The 26233-nt window shown below is 44.4% G+C and overlaps 1 protein-coding gene across 2 annotated transcripts in view; it reads right to left on the reverse strand.

Annotated features, from left to right (window-relative positions):
• Nucleotides 1–3321, reverse strand: part of TMTC4 (transmembrane O-mannosyltransferase targeting cadherins 4) — a 55104-nt gene extending 51783 nt beyond the window's left edge. The window contains exon 1 of one of the 2 annotated variants that reach the window (XM_019794777.2): nt 3030–3321. In XM_019794777.2, the coding sequence (XP_019650336.2) occupies nt 3030–3278 (249 nt within the window). In that variant the 5' untranslated portion in view covers nt 3279–3321. The remainder of the gene's footprint in view (nt 1–3029) is intronic. The other variant, XM_011219242.3, reaches the window with a different exon arrangement.
• Between the last annotated feature and the right edge of the window lie 22912 nt (nt 3322–26233).

Genomic DNA, 26233 nt, shown 5'->3' on the forward strand with positions numbered 1-26233 from the left:
TGCATCTTTTTAAAAAACATTTAAATGTAAAACTAGGGGCACCTGGGTGGCTCAGTTGGCAAGTGTCTGACTCCTGATTTTGGCTCAGGTCATGATCTCAGGGTCATGCCATCGAGCCCCATGGCAGGCTCCCTGCTCAGCGCGGAGTCTGCTTGTTCCTCTCCCTCTGCTTCCCCTCCACTCACGTGCACATGCACTCTCTCAAATAAATAAATAAAATCTTTAACAAAATAAATGTAAAACTAAATTGCTTAAAGTGTGTCTACCAAGAAGAGGCAGACAAGGCACTATAGAGTAAGCAACAAAAGTTGAATGTTGATTTTCTCTTTAAAGCATAACTAAACAGGAGTATTTTAGCAACTAGCAGTCATGACATGCTAAGCACCACACAGTGTATCAGTGAAGACTCTTTGTTGCAGGAACCAGAATCAACTCTGATTAACATGAGCAAAAAAGGAATGCTTTAAAGATGACGGCAAGGCTCACAGACTCCCAGGTGGGCTCCCGGGTTTGGGGCGCCATAGCCAGAAGCACACCCACAAATCACACCACTCGACACTTTGCTGAGGCTGCCCAGCCACCTCCAGACCCTGTCCTCTTTGTGTGACTAGCTCCTGCCTCCACGTGCATTTGCATCCCACCTGGACAGTCTCTGCAGCTTCTAACAACCAAGGTGGGGAAAGCCTCAAGCAGAAATGCGTCAAATATGGCTGGCCCAGAAGGGCAACCCAGGTCTATAGCACCCGGGGGAGTTCAGGAAGTATTTACTACCTTGAAGGGCAAAGGATTCACTACCTACTGACTCAAAGGGCAAGGCTTGAGGATAGGTGATGGAGGCAAAGCTGGTCACGTGATGCCCACTTTGAGGGGGAATTTCACTTCTATTGTGTATCAGCTTCAGAGCTCTTGAGCATACTGACCCCTTTTCTAAGAGTCAGTTCGATATTTCATGAAGGTCTTGGACCTTCTTGACCCACTAATTTGGTTTGCTCGGTTACAAAATTGGAAGTCTACCTTCTTTTGCATTGTCCCAAAAGTACTTATTCGCTTGTGAAGGAGCTGGGCAGAGGCTCTTTCCCTCCATTTGAGCAGAAAATGAACACCAACGAAGCTCTAAATATTTGATGAGGGTAGCCTACACACAGCGGGGCACCCAACAGGAAGAAAGGTCAATTTTTCCTCATCATGATTTATGGAAAAGACGTGTGCCTGAAATTCTGCTAACTCCACTGTCTCAAAGAAAATCATCATCTCAATGAAAAAAGGCAACTCGACACTACAAGGAAGCATCTGGAAAACAGTCTTTAACACCAATAAAACCCAGGAACAGCCTGTTTCACATTACTGTGGGCACAGTGCCAAGGAACAGAGCAGAGCCTTTCATTAAACAGGAAAGGAAAAGAGGAGGGCTAGCAAGTCAACAAAGGGGCACAGTGTGATGTTCTAGAAAACACTGCCAAGACAATGGGCAGCAGAGCCACAAAATGGCTTCATCTGCCTTACCCCATGCAGATGGAAGAATTACAACCGCATACCGGGGCGTCCAGCACACAACAGAGCTCATGCCTTCCCCTGCCTTGTCCATCAGTGTTCTTCGACATACGTTCGAAGTTAACACTTTCTACGTCCTCCACTTTGTAAAAGAGTCAAGAAACTCTTGACGAAATGAAGAACGGGCTTTAAAATTAAGTCATAGTCTCATATTCTTGTTAGAAAAGCAGCTCTGGAGCGATGAAGCCACCAGCATGACGTGCTTGCCGGGAGCTACAAACTTAACCACTTTTGCTTTTAAGCATGGTTTAAAAAAGAAACGAACGCTGCCGTAACTTTGGGGTGAACTCGAGGAAAAGTACAAGGGAAGAACCTGAATTAGAAACAAACCTCAAGGATGCTGTCTGTGTCATCAAAATAGAGAAAATCAAGTACAGATAATAGGTTGCAAATACAATACCTGCGAAAGTCACCCCCACTCCCACCCCACCCTCGCCCCCCAGAACACACGCTGGTTACAGAGAATTTTTCTCAACATTTTCGATATGAAAATGACTTTTTTCCCCCTCATTTGGGAGAATCCATGACTTGAAAATTCTAAGAGCTACCCCAGTGCTGCAAAGAGTTGCTACAGTTGCATTTACCAGAGAGAAAGAGATTAGTATATTCCTTCAGGTTCTCTTCGTTGGTGAAGGCACAGACATAAAGCATCTGCCGAGTCACCGGGTTGTCCCAAACACTCATCTGAGCCATTTCTGCATTCTTTCTCCTCTGGGCTCTCCCTACATCCAAGTTTCTCGTTCCCATTTCCTTCTAGCTCACTTGAATCTTTTTCTTCCCTTCCCCCAGCTAGCGAAAGACAGTATCATTTTTCCGGCACCGATACAGTACCCACTGGTGAGCAAAACTGGCTGGGGTTTTGCAAACTCAGCAAATTTGAGTCCCCAAACAAGATATGAGCGGGAACGGCAGCTTCCACGGACAGCACACTCCTCATTCTCCAGCAGCTGCCGGCAGGCTGTCCTGATGATATCGGCAGAGGACAAAGAAGCAGCCAACCCGCTGCCTGCGGCTGAGGACGCACCTCTTGGCCCGTGATCAGACTCGTCCATCACTGCAGCAAATGCATGTTGGGGCCAGGGGAGGGGGGCGAGGAGAACAGCTGTGGCCTAGAATTCTGGAAATTTGTCATAAAACCTGAAATACTTAGTCTGCAAAGTCTTGCAATACCCTTCCTTGCCTAGCAATCTGAGAGAAATGGTCTCTCTGATACGTGTGTAGACTGGGGCCTTGGACAGGGTACGTGGTGAGGGTACAGCTCGAGGTTGGGCAGGGGTTGGAGACCATGCTTCGAGCAATAAAAGCCCTAAATCGAGGAAATGCGACCTAAGAGGTGGGAAATCTAGAACACCACTGGGGCCCAGGCAAACGCTTAACCAAAGTTTAACACAGAATTATTCAACACAAACTTCGATTATTCATGAGAAACAGGCAAATGGTTAACATAAGTTTACCAAAAAGGAGTTAACGATACGAACCTTATTGTTAATAATAGCTTCAGAGTCATCAAAGACAAAATCTCCATCGTAGCTACGTGCAAAACACACGAGGGAAACAAATCCCACCACTAACTTAGCCCAGAAAGGCGGAAGAACCGAAGATGGAATGATGTGATCCAAATTGGCGTCCAACTCGGCCATTTTGCAAACTGCCCGCTGCCAGCCTCTCGCTCCAGCATTATGCTGGTTAGAAATCTGCAAGAAAAAGGACGAGACACAAATATGCATCAACACGCTGTTAGGAATGTCTCTGCAGCGAACACATGTACCTTAAGCGAGTAAGAACTACACAGCCATCTGTGCGGTGAGTTTATAGGGTGTGGTCAGTAGAGTCACCTGGGACACATGTAAATTCTCTGGGCCCATCTGCAACCTACCAAACCGGAAGCCCTTGGGTTTCCAATACTGCATTATCTTAAGAAACACTGATTTCAGGGAATCCTGCATATATCAACCCCATAAGGCAAGTTGTTTTTATAGTCTTTGAACTAGTTTACACCAAAGTTTAAAAAAAAAAAGTTACCATGTTGCTTCATCCAACCAAGAGAAATCAATAAATGCTCCTTGTTGGGTCTTAGCACATTGTGTGTGTGTGTGTGTGTGTGTGTGTGTGTGTGTTAGGGTATAAAACATGGTCTTGATTCTGAAAGAGCTTACAGTCGCTCTACAGCTCAGACTCGCATGCCAGTTAGACGAAAATCCGGGAGAGAGGTTTTAACACAGATGATGAGGCAGGGCCCACGACTGAAGGCCAGCTGAGAGGTTCACACACAAGAGAGGAAGGAGAGAACACTGTAGACTGATTGGTTTAGGACAATACCTTCATCCAGAAAGGGCTGAGCTGAATCTTAAAGGAGAAGAGGGGAAGCTAGTCCAGGTAAGAATATGACCTTCAATGTTGATGAAAGAATCAAGTTAAAAATGTTATTTTTTAACTTTTTTTTGCAGATAGGCAAAACGTTAAAGTCAGAATGGGTTATCTCCCCTCCTTGCCATGTATTAGTTCTGTGGCCTTGCACGTGTCAACTGCCCTTTTGGAGTCTACTTTCTGTGCCACTCAGCAAAGCATAAGAACTTTCCAGTGGTGAGAGATGCCAGACTTCCTGCCTTGGAACTTGCCCAAATATCAAACTTCCCTGTGAGTCACATTTTATCTGTCCCTATCCTCACTGCACCGACAACAGGTGCTTTCTTTGCATTTGCCAGAATCCTGTTTGGCTCAAACTGTTCAGGTTCCAATCCTGTGTTACCTTGGACAAGTTACGTAACCTGTCTGGCCTCAGTTTCCTAGCCTCTACAATGGGGATAGTTGTTCTGCCTTACATAGTTGTCATTAAACAAGATACCAACCTAAGTGCTTAGAACTGCTTTCTGGTTTTAATGAATGCTCAGGGGAGGTAACTATGATTCAAACACTTTCTTTAAGAAGGGTAAAAGCACAGGCACAGAACTATTTCTTAAAATCTCCTTTAGTGTTTTGGTTTATTGTCTTCACTAGGAAGGGACCTGGCCCCCAGTCTTTTCATGCTAGGATGGAAGAGAATCCCAGAGCCCTTGATTGGGAAGGCAGTTTAGATGTATTTGTTTCCAGGCTTCCAAGGGAATACCCCACGTGATGGAATCAATAAGTCAGCCAAACAGGCCATCTGAGGTCACAGGCATCTTTTCTATAGGCTTTTATCTGAGTGAATGTGGAGAAAGATCCAACAGTCAATGGGACACATCATCCTCTGATAACATTGCCCCTTTCCAGGTGCTGGAAAGAGGTCCAGATTTACAATCCAGAAAGGAAAGGCTCTGCGTCTCTCTCACTGCTGGTCCCTCAAACTTCTCCCACCTAACGTAACTGACACTCTCAGCAAGTGCTGGGGGAAAGAGTCCAGCTGCTATCTGCTGCCTTTTTCTTTTCCACTGAAAGACAGACCATTGGTGATATCCAAATTACAGCTGCAAATACAATATAGCTCACCCCGCAGGTCCCTATCACTGTATCTACATTTCGGCTAAAGAAATTGCTACTAAAAAAGCAATGCAAAACAAACAAAAATGTGAAAATAAAATCACAAAGCCCATACAGTGAGAAAGATACCACGAATTAATACAGAGGAAATAAAAGTGTTCTTGGATTTGGAAAATTAATGTAGAGGAAAATACATTAGTTTTTTGTTCTGCTGTTGTTTTAAGTAAGGCTCCATGCTGGCCACTGAGCTCCAATGTGGGGCTTGAATTCATGACCCTGAGATCAAGACCTGAGCTGAGATCATGAGTCGGAAGCTTAGCCGACTGAGCAACCCCAGGTGCCCTAAAATACATCAGTTTTAAGTGCACAGTAGAGATGTGAGCTGATGAAAAGTCAGAGCTGATTTTGATGTTACCGGCTTTAGGCCCAAATATTTGAATATTATTTCATAAAAGGCTATGGTGAGGTTCCAATACCCATATGGGAAGAATAACGAAGCAAGCGATATCTGTGCTCCTAAATTCACTGTCCTGCCCCACTTTTCATTTCAGGTTATTTGTAATACAGGTGAATCGTTTTGGTGCTCAGGCCACAGCCCAGATATATGGAAGGCAGACTGGACCCGAACATCTGCAGTGCCCTGGTGGCCAGGCCCGGACTCCTGGAGCATCGGCAGGATGGTTGAGTCAATCTCAGAATGATCTCCCCCTCTTCTATTGCAGGGACATCAGGGAACCTACAGTTTGCCCCATCCCTCACCCTCTTACTCTTTTCTGCTGGGCTCATGTCTCCTCATTGCAGTTTCCCTCGCAAGTCACCAAGGTTCTCACTACTTTGCCCTCCCTGAAAATACTCGAAAATGCCCTTTTCATTGAAGGCATGATGATTAATGTATACACTGGAATAGTTCAGGAGTACTATAGATTAGCACATGCAATAAAAGCTACCATGTGTTAGGAACCTATGCAAAGTTCTCAGGGTGTCACCCAGGCGTTAAAAACACAGGCTCTGGAGGCAGCCGACTTGGACTTGTTACCTTTGAGACCTTAAGGATCAGTTCCTCATTGGCACAACAGGGTACCACTGCATACTTCAGGAGGTTGTCATAAGGGTCAGAGGAGAGAATGTATGGAAACAATTAGTTCCCATTCTTGTTACTATTTTGGAGAAACTAGCTCCCAGTGCCTCGTCCCCCATCTCCCGTCTGGGGAACACCGATGTTGCCACCAATTCTTTATTCCTGCAGATGGGCTTCCCAACCCAGGCCAGCAGTAGCCCATCCTGTGTCCTCATATCACTGAGAAAAGGGTGCCCTTCTTTGGATGGACCCAGGGCACTGTGTGCTTGGCTGGTGTCTGTATGTCCTGCAGAGTGTAACACAGTGACCCTGTTCCCAACCTCGCTTGCTCCCACAGGAAATGGCCTTTGTTCTGTGATGATCCCAGCCAGACTTAGTGCTCAGATAGAAGTCCCGCCAAAGTGAGGTGGTACAGACAGGTGGACCCGGCCCTCCACCTCTTTCTGTACGCAGGCCATGAAATAGGAGGGCCCACATTCCATTTTTCTCTTGATAGGTCCCCAGCTGCACTGTCCCATTCCTCTCCTCCAGGTGTCCTGCCTGGGAGCCCTGGCTCCGGGGTGTGGCTGGATGGTAAATTCACCATAGGAGGTGAAAAGAAGGGAGCCTCATGGAGGCCTCAGGCTCTGTCCAAAGTGGTGCTGCAGCCAGTCTGACCAGTGACAGAGTTGCTGCTCTGACACCTCTCTGACTCCTGTGCTCATTTCGCACTGCTCAGAATTAACTGGCCCTAGAAGTAATTGAATTTGGAATAAAACAAAAGGCTCTTTACTCTTAATTTCGCAAAACTTCTAATGTGAAGCCTCTATAGGCAGGGGGTTAAAACAAATTAATCCATCATCAATGGTGAAAAAGACCTCAAACAAGGACCCCACCTCCCAAAACAAATGTCATGGAGCTATGAACCCTGGGGACCCAGTGACAGCTGACACAGCAGCCATGGACTGCAGGAAATAGGAATGGTGAGACTAAACCTAAAGGCTTCGCCCTGAAACATGGGCAGCAGCGACCTATTATGGAATATTCCTCCACATGCATGGACAGGCCTGCTGGCCTCTAGCCGACCCTTCTACCTCATCAGTAACAATCCACCCAAACGCAAGCTGCCCTCTGCCAGGCTGAGATGAGATGGTGCTTCTGGAAATCAGATGAAAGAACACCATCATTTCTGACCCAGCATCTGGAGACTTGAGCTGGCTGTTCCTCTCTTGGGGCCCTCAAGGTATGGGAGCCGGCCATCTCCACTGCTCTTCACCAGGCAGAGCTGGGGGGAAAAATGCTATTCAAAGTATCTTCCTCTTGTGATAGCCTTTCCTCTTTTTAATTCAGTAACAAGCAAGAGCCATGCCTGCCTAGAGCAAGAATGACTGCGTGTGGTTTGACATTCAGTTAGGCTGTCCCAGAAAGTTTCCAGCTTGCTATCTTGTAGCCATGTTCCCATCTAAGTCAGCCGGCATCACTTTACCCCACATCCATCTGGGGGTGCGCCAGGCATGGTCAGGACTGCTGGGAGAGGAGATAAGGAGGGGATCCAGTCAGTCGTTACTGTAATTGTTCCTCAAGGAATTCTCCCCGTCCATCTGCTCTCCCACAGATAACAGTGTGGGATGATTCACAGCGCGCTGGCTTGATCTTTTTTTCTAACTCCTCCCTTCTTTTGTGTGAGGTTAAAAAAAAAAAAAGAAGAAAAGAAAAACACACACACGCACCACAGTCAAAACATCAACAAGACCAGAAGCCCCGCGGAGTTCGCAGGAGGTGAGGCAGCAGCTGCGCCACCTGCTCGGCTTCCCTGAACTCCAAACCCGCGCGGGGAAGTGGCAGCTCGGTGGCCCCGGACCCCCCGGCCGGTGGCCCCACGGCCCCCCCGCCGCTCCGCTCGGCAGCCAGCGCGGAGGAGCTGGCACTCGCGGCGCGGCGGGGGAGCCGCCTTTAACCTAGGGCAGGCGGCCAAGTGGCCCGGCTGTGCCCAGCCATCGCCGGCGCCGCGGCCAGCTGGCGGCCAAGCGGGGCCCCGTGGCCAGGTGGCCGCTCCGGGGACGCGCCGCAGGCGCCTGGTGCGCCCCGGGGCGACGGAGCGCCCTTGCAGTTTGAGCAGACAGGGGTGGCAGCGGTGACCACCGCCCGGGGTGGAAGAAGCACAGGAGCCGGGGCGCGGGCCGGCGGAGCGCGCACCCTCCACGCCGCGCCCATTGTCCCGCGTGCAGTTTACACCAGGGCGCACTTTTTTTTTTTTTTTTTTTTTTTTTTTTTTTTTTTTTTTTTTTTTTTTTTTTTAGCACCAACAGTAACAGAGTTAAAGTGGCCAGAACATCAGTGGAGAAAGGTCCACGATCCCTCTGTTCTGAGACAGAGGCTGAGATTAAANCCTCGGCCCGCCCTCTCCTCGCGGCCATTGGCTGCTCCTGCAGTCACTTTCACGCCGCAGCCCGTTCCTCTTCAGCTCATTGGCGGCCGCGCCGGTGACGTTAGACCAGAGGGCGCTAGTCGGCGGCGAAGGAGGCGCAGGGACAGACGGCGTCGGCAGGAGTGCAGGAAGCGGAGTTCTAGGCGCGGGGGCCGGGCGAGGCCCGGCGGGAAGGGGCGGCCCCAGCCTGGCCCCAGGGGGGCGGGCAGTCCGCGGGCGCGGAAACCTAACCGCGGTGTGTTCTGCGGTTCTCGCGCTATTGGTGGCGCTCCGCGGAGGGACTGCAGCGTCCCTGCAGGAAAGGGAGCTGGATGAGAACCATCAGGACTCTTCCTGTCAGGGAGGAGTTGTTTAAAATTTGTGTGTCTCCACGTTCTGCCGGCCTGACTTCTTCCTGTCTGGGAGTAGTTGTTTCAAATCTGTAGGTCTCCACTTTGTGCCTCAGAACAGAATTGAAACTGCGTTCTTCCATCCAAGGCCCTGCCGCCTATTGTTAATGGATCCTCTTCCTCGGCCCAGGTCTTCATTCTCCTGCTGATGCACGAACCCTGCTGTGGCGCTTGACCTGGCCAGATCGGCCATTCAGGCGTCCATTCATACCAGTAGTCACTTTGTCCGAAATTTTTACTCCCAGCCGGATTGCCACTCCACCCGCCAGTAACGCCCCTCTCAGTAGATTACTTTGCTGCCTTACCTAAAAGAGAAACCTTTTCCATTTTCCATCGCCAAACGCACAAACTTCCTTACAGCACGGATTCCACCCTCCATTCTCCACTTTCCCCCCAGTATCACAGAGTCCAGTCTTGACTGGATTCCTATCATCAGCATTTAATCAATCCCAAGCCTTCCTCTGCCCCTCACCCCACCCTTCCAGTGCCACCTTACTCCCCATAACTGAAGTTAAAAGAGCTGCCAGTCTCCACGCCCCTCTCCCCTTTCTAGTCTTTCAACTCGCAGTCACTTCTTGGTTTCCACATTCCGCTGAAATTGCCTTTTCTATAGTCACCCATAATCACTAAATCCAAAGGACACTCTCCTTTCTAGTTTTACTTGATCTCTAAGCAAAATTCTTCCTCAGACACACTTCTTTTGGTGATAGTGTTGTGCTGCTCTCCTGTGTTCCCCAGTCTCCTTACTTTGCTCATCTGCTGCTTAATGACCTCCAAAGGACATTTTTAAGGTCTTTGCCCTTTCATGCTACAATTTTTTCCGGTATGATTTAATCCACTGCCAACATTTCAATCAATTGGTTGGACGCAGCTTCAAGCCTTTAGCAAAAGTCAACAAAGGCATTCTGTGAGAATGCCCAAATGATGCTGCATGACCTGGCCCATTGCCAACGGCTCCTGAATAGTCTCATGTACCTGTCGCCTGTGTTCCCTGAGCTCAGCCACACTGGCCTTTTATAGTCCTACAGTGTGTTATGCTCCTTTCCATCTTGGGCTGTTCACATACCCTGCAGCACTTTCTCCTGCTCTCCTTTGACACTTGGCTAGCTCTAATTCATCCTTCAGGTCACTGCTCAAATGTCGATTTTCTCAGAAGAGCCTTCTCTGAATTATCTCCCCAAACACCCTTAGGTCCCTCTGTATGGTCTCATTGTTCTTATCACAAGTGTAACTATCTATGTGATCATTGTATGCAGTCTATCTCCCTCATTAGACTTACCTTCCACGGAGGTAAGGACCATGGCTGTCTTAAGTACTGTACCCCCACAGCTGGTGTGCCTCCCACGGAGCAGGCACTCAACAACGTCTCTCCAAAAGAAGTACATTTCTGAAAGTCATACTGCATGTTATTGGCGATGCTGGAGTTAGAATTGGAATCTCCTGACTTAATCCAGTGGAATTCTATTCCATAAATGGCTGAGCCAGCCATGATCAAAATGTTATCATGCTACGTGCCAAGAAAGGGGCAGGCTTTGTGAATATAAGGTGAACATGTTGCTGATTCTACCTTTCACAATCGGTTTATTTTTAAAATTTTTTTTAAAGATTGTATTTATTTATTTGACAGAGAGAGCAAGAGAGCACAAGTGGGGGGAGCAGCAGAGGCGGAGAGAAGCAGGCTCCCCACTGAGCAACAAGCCTGATGTGGGGCTGGATCCCAGGATCCTTGGATCATGACCTGAGCCAAAGGCAGAAGCTTAACCGACTGAGCCACCCACGGGCCCCAATCTTATGGTTTATTAAGTATGAGATGCAGGGGTGCCTGGGTAGCTTAGTCAGTTAAGCGGCCAACCAGCCAACTCTTGATTTCGGCTCAGATCATGATCTCAGGGTCCTGGGATCAAGCTCCTCATTGGCCTCCACACTCAGTGGGGAGTCTGCTTGAGGATTCTCTCTCTCCCTCTCCCTCTGACCCTCCCCTCACTCATACTCTCTTTCACTCGCTCTAAAATAAATCTTAAAAAAAAGAAGAAGTACGAGATGCAGAGAATACCTCCCTGCTGCTTGTTCATATACTGACCCCCACCCCTTGGGGGTCACCATCACACATAGAAAACAGGTTGGTTGAGTGCTTAGTGTGTGCCAGGCACTGTGCTAAACCCTTTGCATATGTTATTTTTAAAAATTCTCACAAAAGCTCTAAGAAGTGATTATTGTTATCCTAATCCTATGGATGAGGAAAAAGAGGCACAGAGTCAAACAGCCAGTGCGTTTTTTTCTTTTCTTTTCTTTTTTCTTTTCTTTTCTTTTCTTTTCTTTTCTTTTCTCTTTTTTAAAAGCCAGTGTCTGTCTGTTCTTTCTTTCTTTCTTTTCTTTTTAATTAGTTTCAGAGGAAGAATTTAGTGATTCATCAGTTGCGTGTAACACCCAGTGCTCATTACATTATGTGTCCTCCTTTTTTTTTTTTTAAGATTTTATTTATTTATTTGACAGAGATAGAGACAGCCAGCGAGAAGGGGAACACAAGGGGAGTGGGAGAGGAAGAAGCAGGCTCACAGCAGAAGGAGCCTGATGTGGGGCTCGATCCCATAACGCTGGCATCACGCCCTGAGCCGAAGGCAGACGCTTAACCGCTGTGCCACCCAGGTGCCCCTATGTGTCCTCCTTAATGCCCATCACCCAATTATCCCTTCCCCCCACTGCCCCCCACCCCAGCAATCCTTAGTTTGTTTCCTAGAGTTCGGCATCTCTTATGGTTTGCCTCCCTCTCAATTTTCATCTTATTTTATTTTCCCTTCCCTTCCCCTATTATTCATCTGTTTTGTTTCTTAAATTCCACATATGAGTGAAATCATGTGGTATTTGTCTTTCTATGACTGACTTATTTCATTTAGCGTAATACCTTTTAGTTCCATACATGTCATTGCAAATTTAGCCAGAGCATTTCTTAGTGGAGCCAAGACTGGGGGTACAACTGAGGGATGTAGCTGGAGATTTAAAGAACCCTTAAATGACTAACAAAGTTGATATTTGGGGCTGGGAAGAACTAGAACTGTGACGATAGTAAGTATTGTCTTCCCTGTCCCCCCCATACATTTTCCCTTTCTCTCTTCTTAGCGCAGATGTCAAAATTTGTTGGAGGGGAGGAGCCTGTGTTGCTCAATCGGTTAAGCATCTGCCTTCAACTCAGGTCATGATCTCAGGGTCTTGGGATCCAACCCCAAGTCAGGCTCCCTGCTTGGCAGGGAGTCTGCTTCTCCCTCTCCCCTGCCCGCTGCCGTCCCCCACCGCTTGTACACACACTCACACACACTCTCTCTCTGTCTCAAATAAATAAATAATTTTTTTTTAAGTTTTTGAGGGAGATGAACCATTTGAGACTTTTGGACAGAAACTACATAATTTTTTGAAAACAGGTGTTGTGGAGCTCCTGCCCAGTGACCACACTTTTGCTTCTGATTAGTGTACTCTGAGGGCTGGTGCTGCTATTCAGAGCACCTGTGTTCCTTGATGGCACTTCTGACTGGGGTGGGTGGCAAGCAAGAAGGGAACCAGAGTCCCCTTACACTTACACTGTTGCCAGGGTCAAGGTAGACAGAGGTTGTTTGTTCCAGGGGTGGCTCATTCATCAAGGACCCAGGTTCTTTCCAACTCCTTGCTCTGCCATCCTTGTTGGGGTGGCAATTCAGTTCCCTTCATGGTATAAAATGGCTCTCTCAGTTCCTGGCATCTTATTTGGAATGGCAAAATCTAAAAGCAGGAAGGAACCTTCTCCTACGATGTCTGAACTCCTAGGAGGGTGGAAATCTTTCCTAGAAACTGCCTACCTGAGATCCTGGCCACATGTTCACACTTAGGTCATCTACCATCAAGGGAAGAGAACCAATGTAGACTGATCAGGGCTTAACTGAAAAGCAGTCCTCTTTCCCTAAATCACAGGGGGTGGGGGGCAGTTGGTGGGCTAGCAATTTGGAGTTTCTGTTGGGGGGAATGGATGTTGAATAGGTAGCCATTAGGATGTTTTACCAGATGGCGTTTGGAAGGGGATAGAATGTCAAGGGAGAATTCTACTATTAACACATGAAAGATTTCAATTTGTTTGTATGTTGAGAAGTAAGAACCAGAAGAGAGGGAGAGGCTGAAGATAAAGGAAAAAAAAATGATAGAGACCATGGTCTCTGAGGAGATAAGAAGAAAATCTAATCCAGGGTACAGGTTGGAATAGATAACTTTTTCCTCTTAAACTAAATAATATTTAATGATGTTAAGTAACATAGACCTCCCATTCATGTGTTGTCTAATTTGGGGGAAACATATTTTCACCTGTTTACCCAAGTTCAACAAGCTAGCTGTCTGCTCTATTCTTTTTTTTTTTTTAAGATTTTATTTATTTATTAGACAGAGATAGAGACAGCCAGTGAGAGAGGGAACACAAGCAGGGGGAGTGGGAGAGGAAGAAGCAGGCTCATAGTTGAGGAGCCTGACGTGGGGCTCGATCCCATAATGCCGGGATCATGCCCTGAGCCGAAGGCACATGCTTAACCGCTGTGCCACCCAGGCGCCCCTGCTCTATTCTTAAATTAACCACCTGCTTGCTTTCATTTTTTCTAAATTTTCCTCTTTTCAAGAGGCCCATGAACATCTCTGTTTTTTGAATTTCCAAATTTCATAAGAGTTGGTTAAGAACTTTTGTAGGTCAATCAATATTTGCAAAGCGCAGATATTTTTTGGTATAAACACTAAAAATGCTTTGGAGAGAAATGCTAAGTGATTTTATTTGCTTAATCCCAAAGCATCATATTTTACATAGTATTTCCATACATTTTCATTTTTAATGTGGATTTTCAACACTAGGTGTGTAATAATACATTAAGCAAACAAGCTCATCTAGCCAGTGCAGTTATATTTGAATCTCAACTTTAAGCCCTAAAATAACTGGAGAAAACAGTATGATGTCAGAAGAGGGAATAAAAAAGTGCTTACTCTGTGCAGGACCGATGTAAGCACGTTATGTGTATTAATTCATTTGGTCCAGACAACACCTTAAAAGGTAGACCTATTATTGTCCCCTATTTTATAGATGTGGACACTGAGGCACAGAGAAGCTAAGTAACAGCTGTATAGGGTAGAGCTAGGATTCAGGGCCAGGTGGCCTGGTCAGGAAAGGGTCATGATTTAACCAGTTCTCTCTTTCACCCCTACACAGCCTGGAGTGCATATCAAGAATTATACAAACTCCTTCTCAAAACCTGCATCTTTATCTCTTCAGCCTTTCTTCTTTGCCTTTTTTAAAGATTTTTAAAATTTATTCATTTGAGAGAGAGAGACAGAGAGAGAAATGGGAAGGGTGCGGGGTTGGGGAAGAGGAAGAAGCAGGCTGCCTGCTGAGCTGGAAGCCCCACTTGGGGGCTTGATCCCACTGAGCTGAAGGCGGATGCTTCACCGACTGAGCCACCCAGGTGCCCCTCCTTTCTTCTTTTCAATCTTCCTTTGCTTGATATTTAATATTCACTCAGCAGCTTGTTCTCTTTTCCTTCTCCCTGTCTCCTTATCTCCAGCTGTCTTACCTTAAATCTCTATTTAAAATAAATATTACCATCACAGAATAATTAACAATAATAATGGTTAATCTTCACTGATAGCTTAGTATGTGTCAGGCACATACACATGATACATGTGTTCATGGATGATTTTATATGAACCTGATAATCCTTGGAGTGTGCTAATTTCCCCCGTTTTACAGATGGGGAAGTTGATCTCAGAGATCTGAGGCAGCCTATTCAAAGTCATGCAGAAAGCCAGGGGCAAAGCTGGGATTTGCAGTGGGCAACATGGCACCAGATCCCATTTTTTTAATCATTACACAAGATTGCCTCCTGTTTGATTACTGTTTCTTCAAGTTTTTGCTTTTCTCCTCCAAAATACTAGTATCTTTCCCGTATGTTCCCCTTTTTTTGATTGACAAAGAAAGCTCAAGGATTATGGTGTTTGTGCAGACCACCATCCTCCTGTCTCCATTTTTAGTAATGAGTTACATTTCCATGATTGTAATTTATTTTTTTATGAAATACATTTATATTGTTGCAGCTCTCATTGGAGGGCACTCTGGTACCTTGTGACTACTTGAGAATTTTCCCTTGGCTTTTTGGTTCATACTTTTTTCTACCTGTCCAAGATATCTATCATACCTTGACCTTCCAAAGACTTTCCACTTACTTTCAGAACCTAGTTCAAGGAGCACTTCCTTTGGGAAGTCAGCTTTTCTCAAACCCCCAGATAGAATTAATCATGCCCTCCCTTGGGTCTTCATGGGATCCCATAAAGCTGTGAGACTTTTTCCAACCTATTAATTGTTCTTGCGGAGATTTGTTTATAAATGTAGCATTTTCTCCACCATTCAGGTGGTGTGATTCCCTTCCTATGCCTTCAGGGCCTAACGTGACAGAAGCTCAAAAATTGTGTTTGTTGAATTTAACTTCCAAATTCAATAGGGCTGTCTAAGAGGAATACTCATAGGACTCTAATCTATGGAATCCAATCTAATCTAATCTCTGTTTAGCCCAGGGGAGAAAATACCAAGAGGGGTGTGACCTCAAATATCTCAAAGGCTGTCAGATTCTGTGCTCAGTTAAACACAATTAAAACTAATGGGTAAGAGTTGGAAAGAGAATGTATCTCAGTTTGAGAAAGAACTTTCAAATAATAAATATCTAACCATGAATGGGTTACCTTAAAACAATCACGAATTCCCCATTAAGTAACATCTCCAAGCATAGGCTGAACAAATTTATGGCAATGTACGGAAGAAGGCACTCTTTCCTGCGTTTAGAGGGACACTGAATCAGATGACCTCAAAAGGATGTTTTGCCCTTCATGATTCTGGTGCTGTTAAGGTATAATTTTCAAAAAAAGTTGAAAACATGACTCCCATACATGCATAGAATGAAGACGTCTTAAAGATTTCATTCAACTTTCTAATGAGAGAACTAGAGAAGGGGTAAAACTAGTTCAGTAAGAATTAGAGGAATAGGAATTACCTTCACCAAAAAGACATTCTGATATAACTTTGCTGAGTGTAAGATAAAGCTGGTTAATGGCTACAGGGTAATAAAATTATAACCTTTAGGACTATCCTTTTTACTAGATGGAAATTATTTGCATCTCTTTTGGACAAGGTTTACAAGTTAACAGTAACTACACAGAGACAGAGCTCTTGTCTAATAGTAAGTAGAAAAAGCAAATAAAGTGACAATCCCTTAAAAAAGTTAATAATACTTGGATGAGCCTGTTAAACAATGGTCCAGTGTATTAAGCTTCCCGGAGCTGCTGTAACAAATCACCACAAACTGGGGACCTCAAAACACCGCAAGTGTATCCTCTCACTGTTCAAGAGCCCTGACATCTGAGATCAGGGTGTCTCCAGTACTGGTTCCTTTTGGAGGCTGTGAGGGAAGATCTGTCCTATGCTTCTCTCTTAGCTTCTCCTGGTTGCTGGCAATCCTTGGGGTTCCTTAGGCTGTAGACACATCACTCCAATCTCTGACTCTACCATCACATGGCATTTCTTCCCTGTGTGTTCGTTTCTCTTTCTTCTCTTCCAAGGACACCAGCCATATTGGATTTAGGACGCACTCTACTCTGGTATGACCTCATCTTAACTAATAACATCTCCGAAATCCCTATTTCCAAATAAGGTCACATTCTGAGGTTCTGGGAAGGACATGAATTTGCTCTGTGTGTGTGTGTGGTGTATTCAACCTAATACACCCAGTAAGAGAGTAAAGGGACATGCTATCTACTTTTTTTTTTTTTTTGCCCTTATTTCCAAGTTTTAAAGACTTTTTCTTAACAGCAGCAGTCACTTTCCCGGTCTCTCCACTGATATCTCATACATTTCAACCGGAGTCATCCAGCTGAGGCTAGCTCTATATGTATTGCTGTGATGCAAAGGAAAGATACTAAGTATATGTCTAATAAAAAAGTAAGGTCTAGATCACATTGGGATGCTTGAATATAATCATACAAAAGGCTTTAATAATAATAATAGTGCAGGTCTCAGGTCACTCGGTTACCATTTTGGGAGAAGTAATTGTCATGAGCCGTTTGGTTATGTAACATGTCTCTGGAATTAATAAGCCGGATTCAAGAGAGTAGGTCTTGACACACATTAAGAACAGAGGAGGAAATTTTAAGTTATATAGTCAGCTTCCCTGCCCTCTTTTTTTTTTTTTTTTAAATGAAAGCTTTTTAATAGGATGTTTAGTTAACCAGGATTTAGGATTTTATAACAGAGGAGTTACCAGCACTTATCTGGGTTAGCCTCTGTAACAAGCTTTTTTAGAGTAGATCTTTTGGGGGCTGGAGAAAAGAGTCACTCAAGGGCCCCTCAGTCATACAAATGTAATTTGAGTAGGGATCCATTACTCTGGTCATTAAACAAGAGCCTTTTTTGGCTAGACTTTGTACTGGAGAACCCTGGCTGGTGGAGACAGTTACTGAATTAGCAGGTGGGTAGATCTGGGAATAAGGGGAGTGAGGCTCACCTGCTAACCTTTCACTCCTGAGATTCCATTTTCTTGAGGCTTTTTGTGATGAATCAAGATGGCTCTGAGCCAGTTGAAGTCAGTTGGTGGGAAAGGTCACCTAGGACTCAAATGGGAACCCATTTATCTATCCATTCACCTACCTACCTACCTACCTAGCTACCTACCTACCTACCTACGTAATCTATCTATTTGGGTGGGGATGTATCTGGGCTGGTGAACTAGGCTCAGCACAAGCCTTAAATATTTGTGGTCTTCCTTAATCTGTTCTAGCAGAGTGTCATGCTGGAAAAAATGGTCAAGCATGTGGTTGAACTAAAGGTGATATAACCTTAAGGTCCAGGTGTAGAACACAACTGTGTTTGAAACCAAGAAGCCATTGGATAACAACTGGGCATCCATCAGGCATGGTGGCTGCCCTAGAGAGATGGTGCTGGGCTTGATCTGCAAAACTCAGATTTTCCTCTGCCTGGGCCTAGGGGGTGGGCAACTGAACTTTGAATTCTTGGCACTGAGATGGCAAGTATAAGAAAGTTTTCTGGAAGAAGATGATGAAATTTCTAATAAATAGGGCAGGTAAAGGCTCAAGGAAGAAATTAGAAAAATAAAAGTGATAATGACTTGGTTGTCTCCAGGTTGGGAATATGGCTTAACTTGTCAGAGGACATTTGGTAATATTTTGCTTGATTTTCTTCTTGCTGCAAGTTACCCCCACGTAAGTGAATCTTTCCTTTTTCTCTCCTTGATGTGAAAAGTCTAGGTTTCTGCCTAGAAGTGTGCTATTTTATTTCTGGAAAAACATTCAAGAGAATTGGGTAGAATGATTTCATTCAAAACAGATAATGACATTCTGTTTGTTTGCTTATGACATTTGCCAGAGCGTGCTTTGTGTTTTTCTTTATGGTATTTATTTTATAAAATGCTGTCATCTCTCCCAAGTAGTTGATATACAAAAGGCCTGGGTATAATCTTGAACTGTTGCAAATGCTCTTATTGTGGTTTTGTAGCTCTTTTCAAAGTTAGCTTTATATTTTAAAATGTTAGTTATTGTAAAATATTTAAGCAGAAAAATTAGGAAAGAAGATATTAGAAATTCTACCTCATAATGACTATGTTGGTGCCTATAGACACATGTAAGTATATGTATACAGCTCTATATAACATTGGTATTTTACAACCAACAACCGACATCATCACACAATAGTTTGTCATGGACGCCTTTCCATTTTCATAAACGTGGACCTAGAAATCACTTATAATGATTGGAGGTTATCACATTGTCTGTACCGTAATTTACTTAATTAGTTCCCTATTGAAGGCCATTTAGGTTGCTTCTGATTTTCCATCATTATAAACAATTCTGAACATCTTTGTGCCTACATTTTTGACATTTTTTGTATTATCATCTAAGGTTGGGGGCACCTGGGTGGCTCAGTCAGTTAGGCATCTGACTCTGGTTTCGGCTCAGGTCATGATCTCATGGGTTATAAGACTGAGCCTTGTGTTGGGCTCCCCTCTTAGTGACAAGTCTGCTTGAAGATTCTCTCCCTCTGCGCCTTCCCCCACTTGTTCTCTCTTTCTCTCTCTCAAATAAATAAATCTTTTAAAAAAAGGAAGAAAGAAAGAAAGAAAGAAAGAAAGAAAGAAAGAAAGAAAGAAAGAAAGGGCAGAAAATCTTTTAAAAAATTATCATCTTAAAGTAAACTCCTAGAAGTGGGATTGCTAGTAATAATATGCAAACATTGTTTACTGCAACAGTCCATAAAAGCCTATTTCTCAATACCTTGCCCAAACAGATTTTGTCAATTTATTTAATCTTTGCCACTCTGAGAGGCAGAAAAAGTTGACCTTTGTTTCAAAAATATTACAAATAAAATATTAAAAAATTTCAAATTCATGTTTTCTGTACCACCTCAGTGTCCAGTTCTACTCTATAAGATCCCCTATTTTATGGGGTGCCTAGGTGGCTCAGTCGGTTAAGCGGCTGCCTTTGGCTCAGGTCATCATCTCTGGGTCCTGGGATCTGAGCCCTGCATCAGGCTTCCTGCTCAGCAGGGAGTCTGCTTCTCCCCCTCCCTCTCCCTCTGCCCCTCCTCACCGCTCCTTCTCTCTCTCAAATAAATAAATTTTTTTTTCAAGATTTTATTTATTTATTTGACAGAGACAGCCAGCGAGAGAGGGAACACAAGCAGGGGGAGTGGGAGAGGAAGAAGCAGGCTCCCAGCGGAGGAGCCTGATGTGGGGCTCGATCCCATAACGCCGGGATCACGGCCTGAGCCAAAGGCAGACGCTTAACGACTGAGCCACCCAGGCGCCCCTCAAATAAATAAAATCTTAAAAAAAAAAAGGATCCCCTATCTTAAATATTTCTACTTTTATTATTCATAATGACTATATCTGTAACTTTTTTAAAAGATTATTTATTTATTTGAGAGAGAGAGACAGAATTAGAGATAGATAGAGAGAGAGATAGATAGGGAATGAGCAGGGAGGAGAGGGAGAAGCAGACTCCCCACAGAGCAGGGAGCCTGACGTGGGGCTCCATCCCAAGACCCTGGAATCATGACCTGAGCCAAAGGCAGACGCTTAACTGACTAAGCCACCCAGGTGCCCCATCTATTTCTATAACTTAATATTGTTACATCTCTATGTGCTTGTTAATCAGTTTTAGAGAACATATTGACTTCCTTTGAATTATCAAGGACATGTGTTCTCATGGTCTTTTTCTGCCTGTTTTTCTGCGTCTGCCCCTGCTGTATCTATTTTATCCCACATTAATCTAGAGGTAAAAGTCAATATTTGTTTGGATTTTCAAAAAAACCAAAAAATCCACTTATACAAAGCATTTATAAACAATATACATTCCCCACAGAGATTGGAGATAATTTACACTGAAGCAAAGCAAACAATTTTAATGGGCACAGAAGACACTCCCATTTTTAAAAGCTCCATTAGCTGTCTATAGTTAATTAAAGATGGCAACCAGTTCCTGGCCATTCTCCCCACGAGAAGATGGAGTTTATTTCCCGTCCCTTTGAATCTGGGCCATCCTGGTGACCACTTAACCAAGAGAATGCAGCGGAAATGAACCATGGTCAGTTTGATGATTGGCAGCCTCTGCTTCCTCCCTCTTCGAATGCTTGTCCTCGAAACCTGGCCACCATGACGTGAGATGTTCTGCACAACATGCCCACCCAAGCTCCCAGCCAACTGCCAGCACCCACTTCCAGCCCAGTGAGTGAGCTGTCTTGGACATCGCAGTCTAGTTGAGTCTCTAGATGTTTGCAGTTGCAGCTGCCTGTGATAATATGGAAATGGAAACTATGTCCTAATGAACTTAGGATTTGGCTTAGCAGGTTTCATTCAAACTCCCAGATGTCTTCAGACCCAGCTCACATCATGTGGGGCAAAAGAAGCCTGCAGGTGAGTCCAGATTTAGGGTAGACTGTGTGAGAGAGGTGCATCGCTGAGTAGCTGCCCAACCACTGGCTCTATCCTTCCTCTCACCCAAACATCACCCTCTTTTGCGGGCTCCTCGCCATCTCTAGTTCTTCTGTTGGCCCCACCATAACTTCTTTTCCTTTCAAGAGGCAAACTAGCCAAATTCTGCCTCTGGTCTCAGTGAAAATATTTTTCCCCACCCTGGAAACTTTAAGCCTGCTGAGCCAGGTTCTCAGTGAGCAGGATCTTACGGAGGCAGGAACTTAACATTCTTCCGTGTAATGTCAGTTCTCTCCCAAAGGAGGATTGAGCGAGTGAAACTTTCCCTATAGATGAATCAGGGATAAGTGACACTGCTTCCCACACATCCATAGCTGAACAGCTTCTCTTCCTTCCCTTTTCATCCCCTCTTCTCTTTCCTTCTCTTCTTCTTCCTCTTGTCCTGCCTCCTTGCTCTGCTCGCCCTCATTCTTCTGCACGCCAAGAGGAGGTAAAACTGCAAATGATGAGATGCCCAGTTGCTTTTTCAGACCAGTTACTGTTCCAATTCCAAAAACCAAATGACCTCACTGCAGAACTGCATCCCAGAGTCCATCAACAAGTGTTAGATGATGATGGAAATGAATTAGTTAATCAACACATTCATTAAGGACCTGTTCTCTGGAAGGTACTGAGCTAGCCAATGGGGAAGAAATCAAAGATTATATGACATTGGTTCACATGTTCTTTCTTCTCCCATTTTTGTTTTCTGCACCTCATGTGCATGGCAGTGACTCTCATTCTAGTCTATTAACTTAAACATGTTTACTGAGTGCTCCCAATGACTCAGGAACTATAGAGGTATGAGCCTTTAGGATGGTTCCTTTGGCTCCTTATACTCTCTCCTTGTACCAGTTTCCTAGGGCTGCTATAACAGAGTACCACAAACAATAAAATTTATTTTCTCATAATTATGGAAACCAGAAGGCTGAAATCAATATATTGGCAGGGTCATTTTCCTTCTGAACGCACTAGGGAAGAATCCTTTCCTTCCCTGCCTCTTCCAGCTTCCAGTGGCTCCAGGTGTTCCTTGGCTTGTGGTGGCATCCCTCCAGTCTCTGCCTCTGTCCTCAGATGGCCGTCTTCCCTCTGTGTCTGTATGCAAATGTTCTTCTCCTTATGAGGACACCAGTCATGTTGGATTAAGGCCCACTCTGTTCTTATAAGGCCTCTTCTTAACTTGATTAATTCTGCAAAGACCTTATCTTTGCAGAAAAACATCATATGTTTTTTGGCAGAGGACACAATTCTATAACTCTTCTCCCTTTTCTCCACACAACTATACCCTCCTTTCTCATCCACCTCCACCCTAGACCAGCCTTCTCTTCATTTCTAGCTGTAAACCAAACCCTGTGTCTCTCCCAGTGGTGATGCTCCCTCCCCTGGAGGTGGATCACAGAGGCCCAGAGGTGAATAAAGGAGGGAAATGTTTTTAGAGTGACAAATGTCTCAGCAATTGCTTTCCCTCTCCCAGTCTCTCAGTGTCCTGCCATCTTGAACATACCACCCACTGGTAAACACCCTGGACGGAAAGAGCTGAGAAAAAAGAAGGGAGATAAGGATGAAGAAATTCTTTAGATAATTTTAGCAGGCAATTAATCTAATTAAGCGAGTATTATTCAACCACTCTCATAATACCTGCCAGAAAGGTGTCAGATTTTTATAAAGTGCAGTAGTAGATTTCTAAATAAGTAGGAAAGGATTATAGCTCTTAACTTTGGCAATAAAACTTTTAATAAATCCTTCAACTCCATCTCACCCATTTTATATTTCCTCCAGTGGGTCCTGTCTTTACTGACAAGTGGGGTTTGCAATTGGACTGCATGTCATTGGTGCCTAACACTTGAGTGATTGCAATCAGATCAACCAAAACGCTGGCTCATGTAAATGCTGATGAATACACTTTAGCAAGCTGAGCCAGCTTCTGGTACGGAGAAGTCAGTGCCTCTGGTGTCTGCTCTCTTCACTCAATCACACGAGAGTGAGGGCTGGTAGTCAGATCTTAGCAGACACAAGTGTATTACCTCAATTGTTGATGATCTGTTTTCCAGTGTCTCTTTCCCATATGAAGGGACATTAATGGCCTTCACTGCCCTGATTTCTGGCATCCCAGGTGGGAAAATGAAGAGAGCCATATTGTGGTGACACATTTCAAACCAACTCCTACAGGCTGTGAGCCAGCTCTGAGACAGGTAAGAAGGGCTGGTTTATTAGCTTGCTAGGGCTGTCATAACAAAATACCACAGACTGTGTGGCTTGGACAACAGATACATATTTTCTCACAAATCTAGAGGCTAGGAGTCTGAGACTGATGTGTCAGTTAATTTGGTTTCTTCTGAGACCTTACTGGCTTGCAGATGGCCACCTTCTTGCTGCGTCCTCCTGTGATCTTTTCTTGGTGTGCACCCCTGGTGTCTCTTTTTGTGTCCAAATTCCTTTGTCTTATAAGGACACCAGCATGATTGGATTAGAACCCACCCTAACAGCCTCATTTTAACTTTATCACCTCTTTCAAGACCCTATTTACAGAACCAAAAATCGTCACATTCTGAGATACTGGGGGTTAGGGCTTCAACATATGAATTTGGGAGGGACATAATTCAATCCATAATAGCTGAGCTTGCCAGGACTGGTTGGTTTGGGAAGCAGTTTAGGATTCTTAATGTGGCTTTATGTCCTTCTTCCTGTCTTTACCCTGACCATCCAGAGCATTGTAAATATGAATGGCTGAGGGGTGGTACCTGGAAGACCTGCCCAGGTCATTCTAAGGAACACTGAACAGTGTGGTGTCTGCGTTACTGTCAGTTGGTGATAACTGACTTTATGAAACCAACAATTACTCTCTAATTTTTTTTTACATACTGACATGCTATTGGGTTAGGAGTCACAGAGAGAGGGAGCAACTGTTGTGGGTAAACTGTGGATAGCCCACAGTATTTTACTGATGTTGTGACCAAGGCAGATGGACCATTACTGATGCATTTAACAAAGAGTTGTGGTAATTATAAATTATTGTAGTCTAATGCAAGAAGTGCCACAGGTATGTGTTGAACACGACAATTTTATGCATCATGCAGGTCTTCATAGTAAAATCAAAGAGTGTAATTGTTCTAGACATCCTCTCTAAAACCAGCCTGATTTTCTGTATTTATCTATATATACGCATCATAAATGTATGTACATATATATGAATAGATATATCCTGGTGTGTGTATATGCACATATGTGTATATGTGTGTGTGCACACATTTCATGTATAATAGAGTATCAAGCGCCCTACCTACAGACTTCTGAGGATTTCCTTGGAGTTTCTGATCCTGCGCTCATTCCTAGTTCCATATTCCAGTATTAATTACCTCCATTTTGAAGTTCTTTGCCTAAACTCAGCACAGAGAATAGCTCACTTGCCAACTTTTTCATAAGGCTGGCTTTCCTCCATGTTGCTTAGCCACCTCTCTCTCCCTGTCTCTCCCTTAAATTACTTTCCATGCTTCTACCCTATTCTAACATCCACTCCAAACTTTTTCCTCCAACTCCCTGGGCAAGGCTAAAAAATTTATGTGACTGAAATATATACAGCAACTTAGCTCTCTGTCCTGATCCCAGACTGGGTTCTGGGCCTTCCTTTGAACTGAGAAAAATCATTCCACCCATATTTATTGAACACTTACCAGGAGGCACTGTTGGAGGTGCCTGAGGGACTCCTGAGGGGTTCTGCTATGGGAAGAGAACATCCACCTTCAGAACAAAGAATGGATTGAAACTTAGATTTTTTTGAGATATCCTTATATTTGGATGAGGTAAAATTCTTAGAGCCCTCACGTCTATTTATTAGGAGCATTTTTTAAAGTTCTTGTTGTGCAGGAGTAGGAAGGCCAGTAGACTTTGTTTCTGAGGCTTACTTTAAAGCTCCAGACTTCCTCTGCTAGATCAGGCTCATGGCCTATAGCTCCCCCCCTGGGAAATTACACCCCATCCTTTTGGAAGGAGGCATTTTCTCCTCCTGTGTCTCTCGCTTCCTCTGTAAGTCCCCTGTACACTAATCCTCATGTCAGGAACTCTGGGGAACCCCACCGAAGAGAGTAGGAATGTAGCCAGGAATAGAAATAGCTCACTTTAACTGTAGTGAAGAAAGGTAAGTCAGGGCCAAGTTACAGAGGGCTTTGAATACCCAGCCAGCCATTAGTACTTTATTCTGGAAGGAGTAGGCTGTCATTAGCAGTTTCTCAATGTGAATTAGCCTCCATGTGAAGGGGATTAATAAATAAATTAGAGTACAGGGAATCTGGATGCCGTAAGCTGGCTAGAAGGCTATTTCAATAACCCGGTTAACCATCAACTTAAAATGTTTGTAGGATGTGGCAGCAGGAGGTGAAGGATGGGATGCACGTGAGAGGGACTTTGGAGGCTGTGTGGGCACGGGGCGGACACTAATACTGAAGATGAGAGAGAAGACACTTAAGCTGATGTCTCGTCCTGAGTCTCGGGATGTGGGGAGATGGGGACACCATATACACAGAAAGAAGGGTGGGTTTAGAAGGAAACAGTGAACTTGGTTTCTGCGTATGGTCTGCCATACTGCAACCACCCATTTTAACCCAGAATTAATATTTCTTCCCATTGCATGCTTCACGATTTATCTCGCAGACAGTCATTTCCTAGTCATCATCTTGCATAATTCTTGGATCACTGTGGCTTAATTGGCATTTGATCATTCTTAGCCTCAGTGTTTCAACATTGAGGGAGAGTTTACAGCAGGGAGAAAGAGATCTCCTCATTGCAATGACAGGGAGCTTCACCGAGCGTTGTGTTGTCTTCTTGTACAGGCTCTTGAATGGCAAGCATTGCATTTAGATAACACCTAATGCCAACCGAGCAGCCGGCTGGGAGAACTGAACTGTGAAACTGTTCCATTTCACTGTAGGGCTGACTTTACTGCACATTTAAAAAATTAACTGTGTCCTTCCTCATGACCCTACAATATACTCATTATTCTGCAGAAGCAGAGTGGGTGAACTTGCAGGCCAAATGTTCCAAACAATAAAAACATAATATAACCAGTGTATCACAGACATAATTTTTCTTACAGACACAACACTTAGCTTTATTGTCAGTGTTATCTAAGATTGTATTTTGCTTAAGATAATGAGCCCTTGTACTAAGAACTGAGAACTACTCAAAGGCGCTTCACTTCTAATTTAAACACAAGTTAAATGTACCGTCCCGGAGCAGGGATGTCGTCATTGTTATTACTGCATCTGGGGTTTATTGCTTTCCAAATTTACATGCTCCTCATGTTAGATGATGGTGCTATGCCCTATCAGCA

The sequence above is a fragment of the Ailuropoda melanoleuca genome, chromosome 7 (genome assembly GCF_002007445.2).
Source record: "Ailuropoda melanoleuca isolate Jingjing chromosome 7, ASM200744v2, whole genome shotgun sequence".
NCBI classification, from domain to species: Eukaryota; Metazoa; Chordata; class Mammalia; order Carnivora; family Ursidae; genus Ailuropoda; species Ailuropoda melanoleuca.